This window comes from Phaenicophaeus curvirostris, chromosome 1 (assembly GCF_032191515.1).
Source record: "Phaenicophaeus curvirostris isolate KB17595 chromosome 1, BPBGC_Pcur_1.0, whole genome shotgun sequence".
NCBI classification, from domain to species: Eukaryota; Metazoa; Chordata; class Aves; order Cuculiformes; family Cuculidae; genus Phaenicophaeus; species Phaenicophaeus curvirostris.
In genome coordinates, this window is record NC_091392.1 from 156,416,107 (window position 1) to 156,439,855 (window position 23,749).

Sequence of the window (23,749 nt, forward strand, 5' to 3'; positions counted from 1 at the left end):
CCAAAAAATCTGGAAAGTATGCAGTCTGAACACTGCTGTAAAGATACAAACTGCAATAGCTCAAAGATGCAGATAACAGACCCTGCTTCCTTCTACACCTGCTAGAAAGAAAACACAGTTTTGCCATAAAACTAAAAAAGTCCACAAAACTTGTTATACATTTTCCTGTAACAGGGATAGTTCACTCCTCAAAAACACTTCCTATTTTTAGGCTGTACCCATCTGTATGTATTTTTAAGCTGTACTTCTCCTTCTCCACACAGTTTTTAGAATTCCTTTTTGGTCAATAATCTAACCTGGAAAGCCCTAATAATTTCAAAAATACTTTGTTCCAGTATTTTAAATCAGGAATAAGAAAATAAGACATCAAAATACTACTCAAAGTATCATTTCAAACAAAATGCCGTACATTTCTAGCACAAGGCTGTTGGGTTACAAAGGTATTAATCACAGGAAGATCCCCAACCCTCACTGTAATCAGCAGGCAGAATGTTTAGAACGACACTAAGAAATTCTTCTGATATTCCAATAACAAACCTAGGATACTGCATGTATGAGAGACAAGATTTAATTATTTGAGAAAATCATTGCTACATTCCCTGTCTTTGTCTCTCATACATCTGAAATCTCCTGCAAAGCTGCCTGCAGGTAATGCAGACACAGCACATACACATTTCTATCATGTCTACTCCACACCACAGATTAAGGTTGATAAGCTCCTAGAAAAGCTGTTCAATATCCACAGACCGTATTAATAGGAGTTCAAGTGATACATGTTTGAAGAAGTTGCCCACCAGAGTGTGTTTACAGCACCTACCACTACTTTACAGTGCAGACATATCTGCTGTTTGAGGTCCACCTAAGCCACTTAGGAGAACATACTACTGGTGGTATCATGGCCTGGGTCTGTCCCAGACTCATCACCTCCACCACCTTTCTGACTTCTTCCTAGCTATTTCAGAGGGTTGGTGAAAACAGTCTCAAAATGTACTAGCCCAGTTCATTCTGACCAAGACAGTCACAGAAGGAACCACACAAGCATCTGAGCCAAAAGGAGGGTGCTCAACTGTGACTGATTTGTCTTCTCAGGGAAGAGATGGCCATTCCCACTGCCAGTGGCAATGCAATTTTAGTCTTTTCTTCCCTTCCTGCTTCAAAACTACTTATGAAGTAGCACTAGGTTTGGGGATGTTTGTTTGTTTAAAGTGAAATCAGCCTTACATTTTCCTAGCTGAATGGATTGTCTAGACTGCGAGTATACAGAAGGAAATGGAAATGTTGGACACAAAACAACAGTTTTACTTATGGAACTGATTTTTACCAAAAAGTCCTGTTTAGGTATTTTTCCTTTCCACTACATCCTAAATGTAACACCATATTAGCTGCTATGAAGAAAATAAACTCTATTCCAGCCAAAGCCAGTACACTGTGGGTTTAAAAACTGCTTTGACCGTAACAGTTATAAATTCACTCTGAAGAGAAGAAATACTGCTGAAGATTATCAAGTGCCACACACTTATTCAAAAGTAACTGAAGTTTGAATTTACATTTTATTTTATATTTGACAACTATCTACCTGTTTTCAGCACAAAGAGCTGCCTTATTTTTTGTCTATGAATTTTCCACACAGGTCTATTTCCCCACAAAGCACCCTTTCTCAATAGGTTTTAATTGCAGGAACTGATGAGAGTAGTTTGCATGCTTGATGACTTAGGTTAAACTCCTCCTGCCCCAATGTTAGTTGTGCAGGCCCAATTTCAATTCTTTAATTATTATTTATTTTCTGTACTCCTGTCTTAGTGTTTTACTCTCTCCCTGCCCCCAACAGTTAATTCAAAAGCACATTAGGAAGGGAGAATTGACCACAGAAAGGAACAGTGTAACTGTTCAATCAATAACTCCTGCCAGCTTTATGACTATTTTCTGTTTTAACCAACTACTCCACAGCTTAAACTTCTTTAGTGTTTATTCTGAACTTCCAGGAACTTCTAGAAGTTGAGTCTTCCAAAGAAAGAATTAAAAAAAAAAAAAAAAATCAGCCTCACATAAGTAGCTTTTGGTTTTAAAACGTGAGATTGTGAATCATGAGACAGATTCCATTTTCATTTTTGTAACAAGCTTCCTGCATCGATACCTAATACTTCTTACTGATCACAAAACATCCTGGAGTTTCCGTATAGGGTTTTTTTTAAGAATTATGAGCATTTGAAGTTTCCTGTTAAGGATACTCTCTCATCCAACCCACTCATCCTTCAAAATCGAAGTTTTTATTTACTACAGCAACCAATGAGCACTGCAAAAGTGCTGGTACATTAGCATCCAGATTCTTTCAAAAGGACATACAAGGATAAAGAGAAAGTGTGATCTATCTATAAGCCTCAGATGCTGAAGATAAGCGATTAGAAAGATTTATTGTTCTTCTGTTGTGACCTCAGCTTTTACCCTTGGGAGTAAACATTTATGAAATAAGGGGAGCTTAATTTCCCATTTAATCACATCTCTAGAAATAAGGGTCCATATTACAGACATTTATTTTTCCAAACTTCTAAGCTAATATCAGCACAGCAACAAACAACATTGTTACATACATATTTCATGAATTTCAAACTGTTATGATAATCACTTTAGCAAATTAATACCTTAGAGAGATGTTTATGTACAAGAAGGCAGTGTGCTATGTTAGAGATGAGCTCCCAGATGATAATTTCCCAGGTATCAGAAGAGGGAGGAGAATAAATATGCGTGTGAAAAACAATCAACACTTTCAATGGGGCCATTTTCACTCTCCTCACTTTACAGCTTCGCCCAAAACCTTCATACAACCTATACCAGTAGCACAAGTGTTTCCCTTAAGTGAATGGTACCTATGTTTAATGGTTAAAATAAAAGGGATTTCTTTATATTCCAAAGAAACTTTACAATTCTGATCCTTCAATGAAACTTCTTTGCTGAGGTAACAATTGGCAGATCACTATTCTAGCAGTACTAAAGCAAGAAAGATAGGGTATTTTCCCCTCCAGCATCCCCAGCAGGGCTTCCTGCTTGGAAGTGGAGTCAGGCTGAGAGGTTCAGATATTGCCAACATCTTCAGAAGAGGGAAGCAAGACATTTAGAACTGGGTTGCTTTCTCCTCAGAGCACACCAAGGCCAGCATTTCATCCTGGATGTTGCTCAATTACTTCCTGTAGGTAATATCCAAAACTTCTCTTCTTCCACTTCCCACCTAACAGCAGCCTCAGCTCCATCTGTAGTTGAGGTCAGCTTTTTTTTTTTTTTATCAGAACACAGAGACAGCAACAAAACATACAACCCTTCTCACACTTCACTGGCTTTAATGAAGGAATACAGTGCCCGCACAGTAAAACCAGTAACTGATGGTAAAACATCTCTACTCTACCTTTAGGATTCATCTTGATTCTGAACAGTCTCTCCTGTGTCTATTCCCTTCTCTCTTTGTCCCCAAGTAGGGGGGGATAGTAAAGGGACCTGTCTGTGAAGAGGCCCAGCATCCTCACTTACACAGAGGGAGCAGGAGCAGTACCACAGTAGTGCTGCCTCTCCCTGAGCTAACGGGATGGACAGATGCCCTGAGAGAGTGGGGGAGCCTCTCTGACCTGCAAAGAAGGCCACTCTTAGCCCCGTACAAGTGAGAGTGCTGAAGCAAATGACAACAGCCGAGCATATCACCCTTGCCAGGGATGAACCTGCAGGACTCAGTAGCTGCTGGCATCCCCTGGGAGCTCTGCCCCTCTCCTGCTGTACACTGATTGCTTCTTACTACTCCAGCATGCAACCATTCCACCAGCAATGGTGGGGAGCATGAGAAGGTAAAAAAAATCAGCAGCTCCTCCTAGGCTTTAGGGCTATTTAATTCCCCACCTTTACTCAAAAGACTGAGGCTGTCATTCAGACACCAAGATCAAAAGCACATATATACATTTCAGCTCTGATACTAGCGTGCATTATATTTCTATAAATGAGTAGCTTCAATGGAATCGCAAACACAAACAAAAACTGTATTTTTAAACTCCTCTAATGAAACAGCTGTGAAATGTCAAATACACCTGTAGACAGGTTTGCTTACCTTTCGATAAATCATATGACACATGGCTACCCTCAGCTTCATGCCAGCCCGCTGTACATGATAGAAGTATAAGTGGTGCATTATAGCTAGAATAAGTGTGCACACAGACAGAGCAGCTGCGTAGCAATATGCACGCTTCAAATCTGCCTCACCCGAGGAATCATAGTTTTCAAAATAATTAATAATTTTCCCCAAAAATATTGGCTGAATTATTTTGAGGGTTTCCTGAAAGAAAAAGAAAGGGAAAAAGTATTAAAAATGACACATCATACCATGATGCCCCAGTTTGTAAGCAGACAGACAAGAGCCAAGTACTGCTGCAAGTCATATCCCCTATTATTTTGTCTTTATTGCACTCTAAAATGTCAAGCAATTTTTTATCAACACATAATCCAAAAGAAATATGTTCCACATTAAAATTTAGCTAAATCTTTAAAACAGAACTCTCTCAATTACCAACAAAAACTTCAGTGTATAAATGAATGAATATGTATTAACACTTTAAAGTACCTTTTATGTCATCTACATACATAGTAAAAGCACCTATGGGGCATCCCAGTCAGATACACAAAATACAGCTAAGCCTTACAAACCAAGTCAGTGGCTTGTATGGTCTCAAAAATGTTGCACTAAAACCAGTTTTTTGTTCCACATCCATAATCCTGCAGTTACAACTCAATTTTTCAGTCTCCATGGGGCCGTAGCTCTGTTTCACCCTCCTGAGAGCCCACGTGAACATTACAGATTCTCCGAACAGCCCAGCGTGAAGTCATCAGTGTGTATCATACAATCTAAGAGGCCAAGTTTCACACTGCTGCTAGTCAAGAAGCCTGTTGTGTGACATTTTACACCACTTACCTCAATCATTGTGAAAATTCCAAAAACTAAATAGGATTTCCAGTAACAAAGAATAATGGCTTTTGTTAAATGTGGTGTTTTCCCCCTCTTTTTTGCTTTTTGCACCTCTTTATCCCAGTACCTGGAGGACAGAAGTAAGAGCAGAAGGCAATTGCCTGGAATAAAATACTTTCAGATCACTTTTATACAACTACAACAACAAGAAAGTAGTTAACAGAGAGTCGTATTTTCTCACTTGCATAAACACATAGTATTACAAGCCTATTTGCTATTGTATAATCACAGACAATTCACCACTGTTGACTATTATGCCTTTGAAGTGTTTGCAGATGAGGAACTCTTTCTGTCTTTTCCTCTCCATTCAGAGAGCCACTCACTTTAGGTAAGAGCCTATTATTATTTGAATCTCTGACAATGGACTAAACTGAACCAGCATGGAGTGGCTTTATCTTCTTATATACTCTGCATTTTCTCAGAAAGGTTGTTATGCACAACACTTTCTCATGTCTGGCCCTTTCTTTCCTCCACCACATGCTTTGATAAGGATGAGCAGATATGGCACAAGAGCAGAGGGAACTGTCTGTGGCAGTTTTGTCACTTAACATTCCACACGTCTCTTTGAAGGCAAGGATTATAGCAGCACAGTGGCAAAGACTGTGCTTTACATTACGACGTGTTTGGCCACAAGCAGGACAACATCTATTCACATTAAAATCCAAGACTGTAATAACAAGCATGATTTTCACAACGAAGTATCAGAACTTAAGCAGACTTCTTAAAGCATGCTGTTGTCAGACAAGACACTCCCCATTGCTTCTGGAGGAGAAACATGTTCTGCCAGACCCTCTGACCTTGCTAGTCTGAAGGCTGAAACGAGTCTAAGGCATGAAAACCAAATTATTTCGCAACAAAGCACACACGTTTGAAGCATACAGTATGAATAATAAGGCATTTTTTAATTTAGTTTTACCCTCTTTTTTGTTACAAGGATTATTGAGTTATTGTCTAAATGCTTCGGAATCAGAATTGAAACTGTGCAGATTCTGTGGGGTTTGTTGGCCCAAAAGAAAAGGCTACTTCCTTAGGTGGCTATTTATGAATTATATTCTTTGTTTCTTGGCCAAGTACACTAAAGAATTAAAACTCACTCTTTTTTTTTTTGGTACACTGCATTTTCTACCATTTCCTGACTCATGGAAAGCGTGTGCTTTTCCTGTAAGAATCATTGGAAAGAGTCCATCTTCCTCCACAGCAGACTCCCTGAACTGTTTCAAGACACAACCACAGAATTTGGCAAAGACCTGCAGCTACAAAGATATTTAAAGCTGCGTTCCTATGAGCTGACCCTCTTTGTTAAATCATCTAGAGCAGGATGACGTAAAAGCTGGTCATTGCCATTCATTTCTGGATTCTTTTTACTTCTTGAGTCGTCTCTCATCCCAGGCTTGGATGCTGATTTTAGGAAAGTTGATTTTTTTTCCTCTACCTTCAGTGTAAAGGCAAGAAAGAGCAAGGCCACACTTTCTTAACACAGAGGCCATCTTTCACTAGGAGACACCTCTTCCTCTTATTATATTTAACAAAAGATTATTTGAAGGCAAAAATCTTCTTTATTGCAAGGTTCAAGACGATTACATGAACAGTTATTCACAGAAAATATTTCACTACTAAAAGATTCTCCTGAGGCCATGACAACATGAATTGGTACACAGGCCATGAAAGAGTATTTATAACAAAATAAAGACACTTCCTAGACATAAGCTTGCAGATGTCCAAGGCATTTTATCTACTTTACCAAAAAGTGGAGTATTTTCAACATACATATATTTATATACACACACATATAAAAGGGTACACAGCTGTCACTTTACTCAGTTTGTGCTCAAAACAAAAAAAACCAAACAACAAAGAAAAAAAAACAACCAAAATCTTTTCCCCTGCTTTTATAGAGAGACTTTTTAAAACTTTCCATAGCTATTCTACCATAGGCCAGAAGGCTCACATTAATTTATAAATTATTACTGCAGTAACAACTGATGAAAAGTTTTTTTTTCCAAGAATTCTGCAAAGTGACAAATTAATTATAAATTACATAATGGTAATGCTCTACTGCATTTCCCTTATATATAACTTGAAAGAATTTAAATGCTTCCATGATAAACAATTAAATATTACTTACTTCTTCAGCATTTTTAACAGGAGACTTTGTCTGACTTGACAACAACCTCTTTTAATTTTAGAATAGGAATAAGACTCTCACATTCGCTGGCAGAAATACAGTGAAAGACAACAATTATTTTTCTCCTTACCACTGCAATTCCTCTCCAAGCTTCTCCGAGGAATCTTCTGGCAGCACTTTATACATATCATCTTCTTCAAGCTTCCGTTTATGGCCAATAATAAATAAGGGATTCAGCCACCTATTTAAAATAAAGTATTAATAAATTGATCAGCAGACTCAAAGAATATTTCCTTACATGTTAATTATTTTACCTCTTTCTTCCCTCCTCTTCTCCTGCATCACCCCACATTCACACATTTTACTGCACTTTTCTCTTACCCAAGTATTAAGTCATTTCTGTTTAACAAATGGGAAAGCATTTCCCATTTCCTAAAGCTGTTTATTCCCCACAGAACCTTACTCCCAGCCATCCAGTACAACTCTTCTTGGCCTTGGGGCACCTGCTTTCTTATATTTTAGCAAAATTAGCATTCCTTTACATGTTTAGGAAAAAGCAGAACTTAATCCAATCATTAAAATAGTGACAGAGTTGTAAATGAAACTGCAATACGTATCATCAAATGACATTTATTTGTAACTCGTGTGGCTGTTTATTTACTTGAGGAATCTAACTGCTGTTCAACTGCCACCTTGACAAATATTAAAGGTCAGTAATTTAAAGACAACTACTCAAGCGTAAAAATGGGTAAATAATGAATTATTACTAGAACTGAACCTACACATGTTTGGAAATATAAACAAGAACTACACTGTCACTGTGAATAGGTTCAAAAAAGGAAAATATTGTCTAACAGCTCAGTTTCCTTAGCAGACAGATTTTTGAAAGCTCAGTATTTTATGAGAGCACTTTGAAAACAAACCGTAATAGCGCTACTGCAGAATTGTTGGAAAATATTTTGTTAGATCAAACAATACTGTCAGGGAACAATAAGACTCGCTTTTATGCACGTAGACCATTCTTCAAGCCTGAAACAGAGGTCAAGAAGGTCCTAACAGTTTCAGTTGTGCTCCACAGAGCAGACACAAATACAAGGCACAAAGCACAAAAGTGACCAAGTGGTTCAGGAGATGGAGCAAAAGACAACGACACCTCTGAAACAGGTATGGCTTTGTGGGAACAGAGGAGTTAGGGAACTTGCAGTCTGCTGCTTAGTTTTTTCTCTCTACTGAATCCATGATATTTAGTTTCCAGGAGAAATGTGGATTTTGGCTCTCGGTCTTGTTTCCCTCAAGTACTTTCTCAGATGGTCAAAACGATCAGGACCAAGAGGTTAGGTATAGACTTGTGTTGGAAAATATACTCTTGAGTTACAGCAAGGCGTTGGTCTGATGTCAACTGCTTGTGAAAGTTTATAACTGCTGTTTAGTTACTGATGCTTAATTATTCTTTGACTTTACCAACAGTTTTTCACAGAGCACCCAGTGCACTAGATAAAGTGTATTATTTTCTGGAAGGCTTGCCTACATCTGAGAATCCCAAACTGGGATGGTTTACAATGAGGGCATTTATTTATGCACAACCACAAAAGTGGTTATGAATACTCATCAACTAGCTTTCCATTTCTTGCTCAGACATGTTCCAATTAAATTTTGTATAAGCTGGCTTGTAAGTAGTTTGTTGATTAATTTAAGAGTGGGTGGAGGGCCAGGCCAAGCACTAAAAGAAGGGGCTTGGAGAGTTTCTTCAAAGATAGAACCATTGCAAAAACCTTTTTTACAGGCTCCATAGCATAGCTGCGTGTAACAAAGGGGATTAGTAGTGTCTTTACTTCACATGTTAGCACTATGTTTGCGTGACTCATTCAAAGATTAAGTCTCTATCCTCAGAGTCAGATCTTTGATGCCTAACAGCCCTTTTTAAGCTCTTGGAGCGAGTATTGAACATCCGTATATGTGAGCTGTTAAGTCCTCAAAGTACAATTAGAAAGTACTTGTCGGACAAGTCTGTTTCTTGGACAGTATGGTCAAATAGCAGTAGGGCCCAAATCACTGCCAGAACTTCCCTGAGCTCCTGATAAAATGTTTCAAAAGTCTCTGCAAAGTTTCTACTGGTCTCCAGCCAGCAGAAAAGCTTTAGTCTGGTTTGACATAATGAATTTACACCACTGAAACATTTCTTCTTCAGCCTCAGTTCTTGCTGTTAACCACAGGTAAGAAGCAAGACATGAGGCAAATAACCTCAAGGCCATTCAAACAATTTGTGTCTGCTGGACAAGTAATGCTCTGTTTGCTCCAAGATGGACAGTTATGGGAAAGTCCTGCAGACTGCAATTGACTCCTGTGGCCAAAATCAAGTGCTCCTCCTCTTGCGACATCAGTATTAGCCTCTAGCATACTCCATAAACAAGTTAAGGATCTCCTTTCTGACAGAAGGACAGAGAACAAGTTATCTTCCACCAGCCCTTTAGCATGAGAATCAGGATGAGGCAGCCTTTTCAGGAAAACACAGGGATAAATCACACTCAGACCTATACCAAATTCCACTAGTTACTGTTGCCAAGGTGGTAAAAACAAAAATTGTTCTGACATTTAACAAGAAGCACAAACAGGATATTTCTATGGAGTCACAGAATGGTTGAGGCTTGTTAGAAGGGACCTTTTCTCCAGTACCGTGGCCTGTCAGAGGGAGTAGGACTGAAAGGAGTACAGAAAAATGAAAGATGTAAGAAAACAAGAATGTGGGACATGCATTTGAAGATAACCGAAGAACTATTCAGCTCCATGAAAAAAATAATTGGCAGAATGGGTTACTGTCATGCTGTAATTTCTCTGCAATCGCAGAATTACACAATAGTTAAGGTTGGAAGGGACCTCTGGAGGTCATATGGTCTAAATCCCTGCTCAAGCAGGACAACCTACAGCTGGTTGCCCAGGACCACATCCAGACAGCTTTTGAAGATCTCCAAGGATGGAGACTCCACAACCTTTCTGGGCAACTTGTGCCAGTGCTCAGTCACCCTCAGAGTGAAAATGTGTTTCCTGATATTCAGAGGGAACCTCCTGTGTTTCAGGTTGTGCCACTGCCTCCGGTCCTGTCGCTGGGCATCGCTGAGAGGAGCCTGGCTCCCTTCTCTTTGTACCCACCCTTCAGGTATTTGCAAACACTGATGAGGTCCCCCTGAGCCTTCTGTTCTCCAGGCTGAATAGTCCCAGCTCTCTCAGCCTTTCCTCTTAGGAGAGATGCTCCAGACCTTTCATCATCCTTGCGGCCCTTTGCAGGACTCTTCAGTATGTCCCTGTCTCTCTTGTACTGGGTAGCTCAGAATAAGACACAGGATTCCAGGTGTGGCCTCACCAGTGCTGAAGAGCACTGACCTTTATTGGCATGTAGCAGAATGCACAGAAAAAAATAAACAATTCTTCAAAAATATACTTAAATATACACCTTTAAAAAATAAAACAATTCTCTTAATGTTACTCTGCAGAACACCATTCCTTTCCTTACACTTTTCAAAATGCACTGACAAAAAACACAACCTGGCCACAGAAAGAACAATGCTTCTGCTGGGGTTTATTGCTCCTTCCTAACATCACTGCAATTCAGCACCACAGCCAACAGCACCAGAAAGCGTTGACCAGAGCAGTAGTGTAGTCGACTTGAAAAGTAATTGGATGAAAGGTAATAGTCTCAAATCTGCAGGATTGCTAGAGTCACCTCGCTTATCTTTCAGTCTCAAACTCCAGAATAAAACCAAACAAGTTAACAATGATAGACCCACCCTCACAGAGTCCTCACCTTTTGTATCAAATCCCTTCTATTCCCCCAACTCCACACCAATCAAGTACTCCTTGTACTATGAGACTGAATTACCAAATTAAATAGCAGACAGAGAAAACAGTACAAGGGAAAAGCTGACAAAAATCTCAAGGTTTTCAGACTATTAGTTCCAGTGGGACCTAGCACAAATTCAGGGCTTCTCACTTTCTTCCGTTAGTTAAAACCATAATTTTGAAGTCAGTACTATATTGCACTACAATCTCTATGTTAACACTAAAGAAGGCAAGGAAGACCAATCCGGAGTATACAGAAAACCATGGTAATTCATTTTATGACTCATTATAATGAACAATATGGCAAGGACTCAGTAGAAGTCCATATGTTTCTGTAGGATCAGGGAAAAAATGCATGGAAAGAAACAAAAATTTAAAAATCACCCATTATTGAGCTTTCTGATTGGTATTTTGGGGGAGAGTAATCTTCAAGAGCTACTGCTATGGTGGTCTTAAGAGTACAAAAGCTTTTAACACTACGTTGTGTTACTGTAGACCACACTTGAAGGTCTTCAGGAGGTTAAAAACTTTTCCTTTCAACTTTCACGTTACGCTTTAGGTCCTGAAGACCTTTCAGCTCAATAATAAAGGTCTTCTATTTGTCCACTGGAAGTTCTCAGTATGGCAAGAGCAGTTTAAGTTTCACCACCTCAGTGATGTGTCCTGAACTTCAGGCTAGAAGGTCTGCTCTCAGACAGAAGACTTTAAAATGTTGTTTCTATTTAGTCATTGAAAGTAAAAATTTCTACAAGGATGCCACATTCAGATTATGCCCCCGGGAATTCTCTGCATTCAGAGAAAAATTATTTCACAAAGCCTGCTGTTACTGCAGTCACAGATTCATAACTAGCAAACAAACCAAGCCCTTCTCTTGCCTGAAGGCTCATTTAAATTAGAGAATGCTGCAAGAGGACTGTTAAAGGAAGCTAGCAAATAAGGCAATGACCTACATAGAGAACATCCCTGAAACCTCAACTTAGCCATAAAGGAAGACTACTTCCTAGAGTGGTGTCTGTCTTTTGTCCAAACAGAGATCAGCTGACACTGATCTCTTCAAGGTGGGATAAAAGAAGTCCACAGAACAGTAGCATTTCTTATGAACACAGAAACAGCGCAAGCTACCTTATTCTCTAAAAAATAAGCTAAAATACTAAACAAAATTAAAGACAACATAGAGAAATGGAGGGACTACATAGACAGTGACGCAAACCACTCCTCTTACCCTAAAGATGGACATAAAATGGACTTACTATCAATCTATTGCCTGAAGAAAGAAAGAAGCAACATGGTGGGGAAGAAAAACTCTCACTTCATTCCCTTATTTCCAAAGCTGTTCTGTTTCTAAAGAAGCTGTTCAACTTCAATAAAAATAGGACCCCTTAGTCATTGTCTTCTCTTTCCCCAGGTATCTTCCTGTTTGTTAAGAATTATGAATAATAATTTTGATCTCACTTATCATCTCATATTAACCACTCTTTCAAAACAGAGGGTTCACATAATTCCTTTCAAAGATCTTAGCCCAAATTTTTGCTAGCAATAACTACACAAAAATGTGAATATCTGGAAGAATCCTGAGTACTTCTGTTCTGCTGGGAATGCCTCTGTTCTATCAGGGCGATTAGCTGATCAAAGACATCAGTCTGGAAAGAAGCCCAGAATTAGTTCCTGTTACTGCTGGAATACTGATGTCACTAGGAATAAAGATTAAAAAGTAAATTAAAAAATACCACTCCGCAACCTGGCACAGACCCAAGAGATAACCAACTGCAAAGCAGCAGCTCACTAGTCTGACCCCAGAAAGCTTTCCATCTTTACAGCAGTACCTTGGGCACTGATAAAAAAAGAAAGTGATTCACTTCTGAAACAGCAGATACACAAAGACCACAATATAAACATTCTCTTCCTGCATGTTCCTACTCCTGGGCTCTGACACTACACACCCTGTAACATTACAACACAGTCAAACAGCCATAATTTACTTGGTTCTTCAGGGAAGCGCAATTTTTACCAGCTTAAACTAGAGCAACTCTACCAGGATTTTGGAAAGCCTCTAACGTCTGCAGAAAAAGCTAAGAAACACTGTTTTCTTCCCCTCTTAAGTGAAGCAGGACCTCAAAGTTTCATGCCACCCCCTTCTTCCCAGAGACAATGTGTAAGAGAAACAGGCCCTGCTATCCAAAAGGCAAGGTCATTATGCAATCAGACTAGTCATGCGACTGTTTCATATATGAAATACAATTTCCTAAATGAGAAAGCTTTTAAAATTAGGGTTCCTAGTGAGCCAAAAGACTTTTCTTTCAGACAGAAGAAATACATGACAGATAAGTGCATTAAACTAATAGTAGCGTCCAGCTTAACTGGCTTGTTAACCCAGGGACAGGATCCACTATTCCTCTGGATTTATATCAAACCTTGCTTCCAAATGCTAAAACAGTACCATTCTTGCACCACAGACCAGGTCCGCAGAGCTATCCAGAAACCCATGTACGTGTTGCAAGCTCTTCATGAACTGAGAAAGTTTGTCACAAAACATCAGCCAAAGAAGCATTTGCAATTACATTCTAAAACTGACATAAATGAAAAAACAACATCCCAAGATCAAAGGATGTGTCTGTTGGGTCCCTGGGCGTACCCACAGGCTTCAATTGCCATGACCAACCCCACAATAGTTACACCATAGGTGGTCACTAACATATTAAGTCACCTTCCTCTGTGCAAGTACAAAATTTTGCTGTCACCAGGTTCACAAAACACTTGCTTTATCACAGGCCAACTCACAAAAATCAAACTACTTGTCTAATTAAAATAACCCTTTCTTTTTCATAGACTGGTAAGGGTTGGAAGGGATCTTAAAGATCACCCCGTTCCAACCCCTCAACCATGGGCAGGGACACTTGCCACTAGACCAGGCTGCTCAAAGCCTCATCCAACCTGGCCTTGAACACATCCAGGGATGGGCAACACGTTCCAGTGCCTCACCACTCTTACAGTGCATAATTTCTTTCTAATACCTAACCTAAATCTACCCTCTTTCCATTTGAAGCCATTAGCCCTTATCCTGTCACTACATGCCCTTTAAAAAGCCCTTCTCCAGCTTTCCAGTATACCTTTTTATGTATTGGAAGGCTGCAATAAGGTTTCCCTGGAGCCTTTTGAAAAGAAGCTGAACAATCCCAATTTTCTCAGCCTGTCTTCCTAGTTTATTTGCAATTATAGGCAGAAGTTTAACTTATGGGTAATGTCACAGTACCCAGTCAAAGCCACATCCTGTATACTTTCATCAACTAATTCCTTAAGGAGGTGGTTTACAAACTGCATTTTCCCCATTCCTCTTAAGCCTATTTGTGCATTACATTACAAGCATCATCAGTTTACACTCAATGTCCAGTTATTTTTCAACAGTTGCACAGGAGGGTCTTTGTTTACTCAAATTCTTCCACAAGACTAGGATTTCATCTCCTTGAGCAGCTTGGAAGCACTACTTCAAGTACTAAGCTGCAAAGCAACACGTATTTCTCTCTCTTGAATCACCTACTTTGGAGCCGGGTTTTATCTACAATAAATGAGGTTTCCTCATGGGACCTTTTGATTATAAATCCACATTGCTTATCCTCCATGGCTTACCTCAGGAGTTTACCTGCTTTACTGTACTGCTCATTACCCATTTTCATGCCCCGCAGCTCTGCACCAACAGCACAATCCCAACACAGCTATGTGCTTGCTCTCATTGCAGAGGAGCACTGCTGGGATAGGACGGACACACACCAGTAGTCTTCAGTGTTACTTTGCAAGAATTCACAAATATCCCTGCAACAGATCAGTCACCATGTGATTTTTTTTTTTCTTAAAAATCAATCTCTATTTCAAATGCTCACCCATTCTCTTCAACAAGCTGCCTTTTCCCACTTCACCTTACCAAGGCAGTCATCTACAATTAATAAAGTAAACAGAATAAGTTCTGTTATTTCTTCAGATGCTTTTCAACCGGTGTTTTGGTTGCAAGTTCCCTTCCTGGCCTAATGTGGCCTAAGCAGTAAGTTTTCCTCATTGCTTACAGTAGGAAAAAATAGGAATACAATGAAATTATTTCAAAGCCATATTAACTCAAAACCATCCTTCAGGCTTCCAGCTCCAATAACTATTAACCTTTGATACTTAGCTTCATCTGATCTTCCATGCTGTCACTTTTTCACAGCACAGTGTAAACAGCTAAGCTGCTGAACTTTGATGCTAACAGTAACTCCAGTTGTATTTGATTGCACCTATAGCAGGCTGTTTTCATGCCGTTCATCTACATTGCATCAACAAGGTACAAAATATCTGATTACTCTAACATACTTCCTGATGTTCCAGATGGCAAAAAGAAGTACAAACACAGCAAGGGAAAAAAAAAAACAACCACCATACTTCAGCTAACATATTCTGCAGAGCCTGGGAACACGGAATAGGGAAACAGAGGAGTGTCATTCCATAGACTATCATTAAAATATTGATTCCAAACCCAGTATCCACATGCAAAGAATATCCAATATATCAAAGACTTGATGCAAAGGTCTTAAGACTATGCCTTCAAACAATAAATTTTTGTACAAGCTATTTATTCAAGTAGGGCCTAAGGAGTTAAATAGAGCAAAGGAAAGAGAGTTCTTCAATTTTGCAAAACAGAGTTGGTCTTCCAAACAAGTTTTTAATCTCAGGTCAGATAACTACTGAGACAACTTAGTTGGAATAGGCAGTTCCTTCATCACCTGAAAAATGCATCTAAAAACCATGTTATAGCTCATACACATCGTAGAAAAAAACAGCCTACAAGAAAAAAAAGGCTTAAACCCTGACACCAGAGTTGTGCAGAAAGTCTAGTGGGTCTCTGATAGCTGGCCTCTCTAGTAAAGGTCTCCGATTTCAATTTCCAAAAGCAAACCAAATGCTGAAATCTAAATGCAGCAATAGCTGTATTAACTTGGAAGAATTAAAATCACCTGTGAGTTCACACTGGGATAACAAGTGGTTGGGTGCCAGGAATATTAAGAAAATGGATGATTAGCCTTTTAAACCTTCCAGTCCCAAAACCTAATTGTGTTATCTCTCTTTTCCACTCTTCTTAATGCCTTGAAGAATTTGCTAGAAGTGGGAGAAAGAAGTGATTCTTGGAAGAAAAGAAAAAAACAGCAGCACAACATACTCCCAATTTTGAAGTTTAGCAGGTATTACAAGAGGGACACTTTTCTGAAATGATACAGCATGCTTTATGTAGGACATTCCAAAGGCAAATAGCCTCAGTGTTTATTATACTCAAACAGTTCATCTCATTACATATCTAAGCACAGGTATTTACTATAGATAGGAAATGCTAACATTCTGATAGTTTATACACACTTGCCCTCGTTCGTATAATCTATTTAGCACTCTTCAACCACATATTTTAACTTCACTAGCTCATAAATGATGATTTTTAAACAATACTTTCTTCTGCATAATACTGCTACCTTGCAATAAAACACAGAAAACTTAGAAATGAATGCAGTAGTTCAAGAGACTGAATGATTCAGATTTACTACAGGATTTTAAATAATTGACAAATGAACAAACAAGGCACTGTATTTTTAAAAACTGCATGTATGATCCTCAGCCTTCTTTCGATCAGGAGATAAAAATAAGCAAGTGTGATTTCATTCTTTGGCTACTGAAAATGCATTTTCTTTTTATCTATACTGAAAATGCTTACATATTCCTTTAGATGCTTCTTATACTATCATCTATCCTGAATTAAAAATTAGTTACTTCAGAGATCTTCAGGGAGTGGTATCTGTTAGGAGTTATCATCATCACCAATTCCAGGCACTGCCAGTGGGAATTCACTAGATACCAGGCAAGATCACAGGCAAATGACAGAGCCTGATGCTGCTCGGTATTTGTGTTTGTTACCAGATGCAAACACAAAATCATCACAGGCAAATCACTAACACAGAAAGGAACATGGATCAGTTGTAATGGTGGCAGGGCTAGATTGCAGCTGGAACTTCAAGAAAGGCGAGAAATTCTTTGCCTAACTTCTTTCAATGCAAGGCAAGATAGTCTTTTGAAGAGAGCCAAGCCACAGAACTAAAATGCAGGTAATGCTTAGGCCTGCTCAGAAGTCCAACCAAATTAGTTCGCAGCCCTTCCAATTCTAAGCTATGAGGTGAAAGAGGAGGAGTAAGTTAAGGAAATCACGTAGTTATTGATACTGCTACAAGAGAGGTGTGTGACATGACTGCTTATTGCATAGCTGTTTGTGTGACCAAACGCAGTCATCACTGAAAATCTTGGGACTTACATGCCTGTGCTTACCCCACTCTGTTCACATTTAAATCCTAAGGAGATGATTTTTTTTATGCTTCTTCAACAACTCACCAAGTCAGAGCAGTGAAGACGACTTACTGGTTTTGTCATCCTCCCTAAACCACATGCTTAATAAAGCCAAGAGTGGTGCTGTCAGACGCCAGCAAGTAATGATAAGCAAATCATTCATTCCTGGGAATCAAAACTTTGCAAATGCCTTGAGGGAAGTTTTCAGTTCATGTTTTAATGTTGTTATTGTAATGGCAATTGCCACATAGAATCATGGAATGGTTTGGGTTGGAAGCGACCTTAAAGATCATCCAGTTCCAACCCCCCTGCCATGGTCAGGGACACCTCCCACTAGATCAGGCTGCCCAGGGCCCCATCCAGCCTGGCCTCGAACATCTCCAGGGATGGGGCAGCCACAACTTCCCAGGGCAATCTGGGCCAGTGCCTCACCACTCTTATAGTGAAGGATTTCTTTCTAACGTCTAAAATAATTCTTCCCCCCCTCCTCCCCCAACTTACAGCCATTCTTCCTCGTCTTGTCATCCCATGCCCTTGTAAAAAGTCCCTCCCCAGCTCTCTCATAGCCCCTTCAGGTACTGGAAGGCCAATACAAGGTCTCCTCAGAACCTTCTCTTCTCCAGGCTGAACAAGCCCAACTCTCTCAGCCTGTCCTCATGTGGGAGGGGCTCCAGCTGTCTGATGGTCTTTGTGGCCCTCCTCTGGACCCACTCCAACTGTTCCATAACTTTCTTGCATCACGGATTCCAGAACTGGGCATAATATTCCACATTGGGTCTCGCAAGAGAGGAACAGAAGGACAGAATCACCTCCCTTGACCTCCTGGCCACGCTTCTTTTGATGTGGCCCAAGATACAGTTGACATTCTGGGCTGCAAGTGCACACTGCTCGCTCATGTCGAGCTTCTCATTGACCAGCACCCCTAAGTCCTTTTCTGCAGAGCCACTCTCAATCACATCATCCCCCAGCCTGTACTGAAACCATGGATTGCCCCAACCCAGGTGTAGCTCTTTGCACTTGGCCTTGTTGAACCTCAGTAGATTCACACACGCCCAATTCCCCAGCTTGTCCAGGTCCCTCTGGATGACATCCCACCCTTCTGGCAAGACAACTGCTCTACTTAGCTTGGTGTCATCTGCAAACGTGTGAAGTGATGATGTAAAAAGGTATCCAGCCTTAGGATGCTGACAGTGTCCAGTACTCCAAAGGAGCTGAGAATTTGTAACAGGCCCAGTGAGTTTGTGATAGATAAGTAATTATTATTATTAAAAATAAAGTACAAATATATTAATTTTTTCAGGACTTAAAATTTCTTTTACTTCTGTGAACAAAAGCACCAGATACCATTTCCAGGGTGTAGCCTTCCTCATGTTATTAACAGGCCAAAACCTATGCAGTCTTTTAAAACTTCACTCATAGCACATGATTTATAACTTTCCAATGAAGTGGATTCAATGCTTCAACAATGGAATGCATAAAAATTCAACTACTGTATGGCTAGAACACCTCCAATGAATCAGAGCAAATGCTATAAGAAAGTAAAAATACACCTGCTACTTAATGAACATGCAAGCTCAAAGATGGGTTAAGAGTTAGAAAAGATAAATACTCTCACCATGTATTAATTTAATAATCCACACCCCCAGAACAGGAAAAAAGATGTGAAAAGTGCTACTCTCAACCACATAAAGCATGGAGTATTATTAGGCATTTTAAACTCAAAACACTTTCTACAATGGAATAGCTGTTTAAACATGAAAAACACTGGACTGAATTCTTTCTTGGACAGACCTAAAAAAGAAAGAAAATCCTCCTGTCCATCCTTCATATATCGCATTCTCACCAGCAAGCTGAGCTAGCAATTAAAAAAAAAAAAAAAAATTGAGAAACTAAATAAGAAATGCACTGAAGTGCTGTTAACCCTTTAACTAAACTACCAGCCAGATCTTAGTTTAGTGAGCGTGGGAACTTGTGACTCTCAAGGCCAGTGTACTTAATATCTGGAACATTCAGAACAACAATTCGGGCTTTGATAATCCTATGTTAATATAGATAATTCAGTAAGAGATATGAAAAACAATAATATTTTGCAACTGCCCTGATCTTCATACTTCTGTCATAAATATTTTTTTATGCTTGTAACATCCAGACTAACGTTACGAATCCCTCTCTTTCCCATGAAGGTACTACTAGAGCGTTTAATGTTCAAGCTCATACTTGTCAAAGTCACAACCCAAGAGCAAGAAGACAAGCTTTGAACAATGGGAGAAGAATGCGTCTCCAGCCTACACGCTCATTACCTTATTTTTACAATTCAATGAAAACACAACTTCTTTTCTCCTGTGAGTCTCATCCTGTTTCTGCCAGGCAATAATTTTGGCTTTCCTTCTGCACCACTGGCAGCAAATGAGAGGGTACTTCCTTACAATGGTGTAATTACACTTTCGGAGCAAAACATTAATAAAACAAAAACAAGAAGGAACCTTGCCCAGCTACCTGAAACGCCCTACTTTCTACCCCCACTGACAATAAGCAGCCAACACCTGGGACTGGGAGAGCAGAGCAGGCACACTCGAGCAACGCAGGACAGCCCTCCTCAAGCACTGTTTTTCCAGTTCTCCATCTGAAAACGTCTCAGAACATCCTGTGTGAGGTTGCAGTTAAAATGAAGCAGTAATGAAGCAGCAGTCACTCAGCTGTCTGTCAGATGCTGCACACTTTGTAGAAAGGAAGAACAGTTACTCCTAAAGCTATCCTTAAAGTTAGCTCTACCGCTAAGTAAGGGTGTTTTAATACTTCTTTGATTTTATGTAAAACAGTACTAACTCACACAAAAGCGACAGACATTGCTTACTCAATTTAAGGCCATTGCAGACATCACTTCAGCTGAAATTTTCACTAAGAAAATACAAATCTTTTCTGCCTAGTAAATAACAAGGATATACTGGCATTTGCAATGATCACATGCAGCACAGGTAAGAAATGAGACTGTAAATGGGTATTTCCACTACTGTGAATTACATTACTACGAAAACCTGACAAACAGTACATAGAGCAACTTCTAAAGCTTTTCATACTCTGATAACCCTTTTATCAAAGCACCAGCCCAACAGTTGTACACTATCATCCAACTGCAATGCATGAAGTCCCCATTGATGCCTAGATTTCCAGAAGCACAGGCTTCCACTTACTCTTCCCTTTGCACAGTGAGAACCCACAAACATGTTTAGGGTAGAAGGAACCTTTCAGGCGCTTGCCTAAAACTTGGGAGATTCAAGGTACTTTGTTACTACTGTTGAACACTTCACTGCAATACACATAGAATCATAGAATAACCAGGTTGGAAGAGACCCACCGGATCATCGAGTCCAACCGTTCCTATCAAAACAGAGAATGACACAAAAGCCTAAAAATAGAGCAATACGACAGTCAAAAAAAAAAAAATGCCAGCACTGCACACTTCCTTTTTCACATCTTTCTGGGTTGTTTTTGGCAGAACTACCAGTAACACCACAAGATCCCGGCAAGTGAAAGGGAACAGGCCAGAAGAAGCCTTGGAATGCTGTGTGGCCAACCAAGGTTCATCCCATTCTGTCTGGATTTCCTAGGAAAGCTGTTTCCAACACAGGAATCCCTGGTGTCAAAGAAGAAATTACACATCAAAATGCTGAACACATGGAGTTCTGTGCAAGCAGATAACCTCTTTTTTTTTTTTTCCTCCTTTCTCTGCTTTTGCACAGAGTTCATCTGAGGGCATATCCTTGACAGAAAACTTGTTTAGGTAAAATGCACTGAGTGTTCTAAAATCCCCTTACTTTCCAAAACGGATTCCTCCACCTGCTCGCAGCTGTTTATAGGATCAAAGAGTTTTTACTTGTGTTTCAGAGGCATCCAAAACAAGAGCCTCAGGAGTCATGCCCTCTCTTCCTTCCCCCTTCTCCACCACACAACACAGCACTGTGCACCCTGGCTCCAGCTATGCTAAGTCAAGCAGAATAAGCACTCTCACCCAAAGGTGATCTACTAGGATGGACAAGCTTGATGCCTTCTCATCTCACTTTGCAACACCCCCAGATCCTTCTCCTCCGGGCAGCTTTCTAGCCAGATTTCTCCTAGTGTGTAGCAATGCACAGAGTTGTTGCGCCTCAAGTGCAGGACCCGGCATTTGCCTTGTCAAACCTCATTCAAATTGTGACAGGGGAGGTTCAAGCTGGACATCAGGAAAAATTTCTTCACAGAAAGGGTCATCGGGCAGTGGCACAGGCTGCCCCGGGAGGTGGTTGAGTCACCATCCCTGGGGATTTTTAAAAGACGGATGGATGAAGTGCTTAGGGATATGGCTTAGTAGTGGACAGGTACAGTTGGAGTTGATGGTCTCAAAGGTCATTTCCAACCTCACGATTCTGTGACCTCTAAGATCATGACATTCAGCTGCCAGCTCAAGACCAGCACACATATGAAACCACATCCCAAAGTGCCACATTGACATTTTTTTTTAACACCTCCAGGGAAAGAGGCTCCACAACTTCTCTAGGCAGCCTGTTCCAACGCTTCACCTCTAATTCAGTAATGAATCTTTTTCTAATATCCAATCTAAACCTCCTCTGTCACAACTTCACACTTCTTCCTCTCATCCTATCACTTGATACTTGGGAGAACAGATCACCAGCCACCTCGCTATAACTTCCTTTCAGGCGGCTGTAAAGAGTGATAAGGTCTCCCCTTTGATCCTCCTCTTCTCCAAGCTAAGCAACCCCAGCTCCCTCAGCCGCTCCCCATTACACTTGTTCTCCAGCCCCTTCACCAGCTCCATAAAGGTGAGTCAAGGCAGCCGGACGCAGGTGAAGGGTGATCTTAAAGGTCTTCTCCAGCCTGAACGACTCTGTGAGTGAATGAGAGAAGCCAGGCTGCTCCCCCCCTTACTCCGGGGAGCTCCCACACAGCTGCGAATCTCAGAAACCACCCCCTTCACGGAGGGGGGAAAGCCCCACGCCGAAAGCGAGATGAGCAAGCCCCGACGGGATGAGCAATCACTGGCCGCGATCCGTTATGCAAACCGGGAAGCAGAACGACGCCAGGGAGCAGCCCTGCACCCGGGCGAGAAGGCAGAGGGCTGTCTCCCCGCCTGCTACCGAGGGCACCGAACACGTGCTCGAAGGGGCCGGCGGGGCTGAGGCTCCCGGCCGGGGTGTCCCCGGGCGGCGGCCAGGGATTACCCGCCCGCCTTCACCTCGGGAGACCGAGCCGAGCCGCCTGCCACCCGCCCGCCAGGGGCTGCCCCGGCCGGCAGCGCTGCCGGGGGGGCGGGCGGCGGCTCGGGGCCGAGAGTCACCGCCGGCCGCCTCCCCTCCCCCGTCCCCTTTGCGAGAGGCGCGACCTCGGGAGTCATGCCCGTGGCCGGGGCTCAGCATCCCACCCCGCCACCGCCGCGCCTCGCACCCCAGCATCCCCTCCTCTCCGGCCCCGCACCCCAGCATCCCCTCCTCTCCGGCCCCGCACCCCAGCATCCCCCCCTCTTCGGCCCCGCACCCCAGCATCCCACCCCCTCCTGCCCCGCACCCCGGCATCCCCCCCAGCACCCCAGCATCCCTCCCCTCCTGCCCCGCACCCCAGCATCCCCCCCTCTGCCCCGCACCCCGGCATCCCCCTCAGCACCCCAGCATGCCCCCCTCGCCCCCCGCATCCCAGCATCCCCCCCCTTCTGCCCCGCACCCCAGCATCCCCCCCAGCACCCCAGCATCCCCTCCTCTGCCCCGCACCCCGGCATCCCCCCCAGCACCCCAGCATGCCCCCCTCGCCCCCCGCATCCCAGCATCCCCCCCCTTCTGCCCCGCACCCCAGCATCCCCCCCAGCATCCCCCCCCTTCTGCCCCGCACCCCAGCATCCCCCCCTCTGCCCCGCACCCCAGCATCCCCCTCAGCACCCCAGCATGCCCCCCTCGTCCCCCGCACCCCAGCATCCCCCTTTTGCCTCCCACACCCTAGCATCCCCTCCGCACTCCCGCATCCCAGCATCCCCCCTCCCCGCACCCCAGCACCTCCCCTTCTGCCCCGCACCCCAGCGGCAAGGGCAGCGGCGCTCGGGCACCGCGGCGGCGGTGGTGGCGGCGGCGGCGGCGGGCGCCCTCCCACTCCCCGTCCCCGCTCTCCCGGCAGGGCGCTCACCAAAAGAAAAGCCGGGAGCAGAGGTTGGCATCCTGCAGCGGGTTGGGCTTCTCCTCGCGGGGCACGGGCTCCATGCCGCCCCGGCGGGACCTCCCGCCCGCTCTCCCGCGGCTGCAGCCGCTCTGCCGCCGGCCGGCGCCGTTTCCGGGAGAACCGCCCCCCCCCTCGCCCCGCCCGCCGCGCGGCACCTCCCGCCGGCCCCGCTCCCCCGCCCTCCCCCCGCGCCGCCTTTCTCGGCGGGTTGAGCGCCTGTCGCTGAGGGAAAGCGGCGCCTCGGCGAG

At 42.4% G+C, this 23,749-nt stretch overlaps 1 protein-coding gene across 1 annotated transcript in view; it reads right to left on the bottom strand.

Moving 5' to 3' along the window:
• ABCC4 (ATP binding cassette subfamily C member 4 (PEL blood group)) overlaps nucleotides 1-23,545 on the bottom strand; it is a 152,464-nt gene extending 128,919 nt beyond the window's left edge. Inside the window, exons 1-4 of the mRNA XM_069879166.1 lie at nucleotides 23,469-23,545; nucleotides 7,252-7,362; nucleotides 4,943-5,063; nucleotides 4,085-4,309 (exon numbers count right to left, since the gene is read on the bottom strand). Of these exons, the coding sequence (XP_069735267.1) occupies nucleotides 4,085-4,309; nucleotides 4,943-5,063; nucleotides 7,252-7,362; nucleotides 23,469-23,542 (531 nt within the window). The 5' untranslated portion in view covers nucleotides 23,543-23,545. The remainder of the gene's footprint in view (nucleotides 1-4,084; nucleotides 4,310-4,942; nucleotides 5,064-7,251; nucleotides 7,363-23,468) is intronic.
• Between the last annotated feature and the right edge of the window lie 204 nt (nucleotides 23,546-23,749).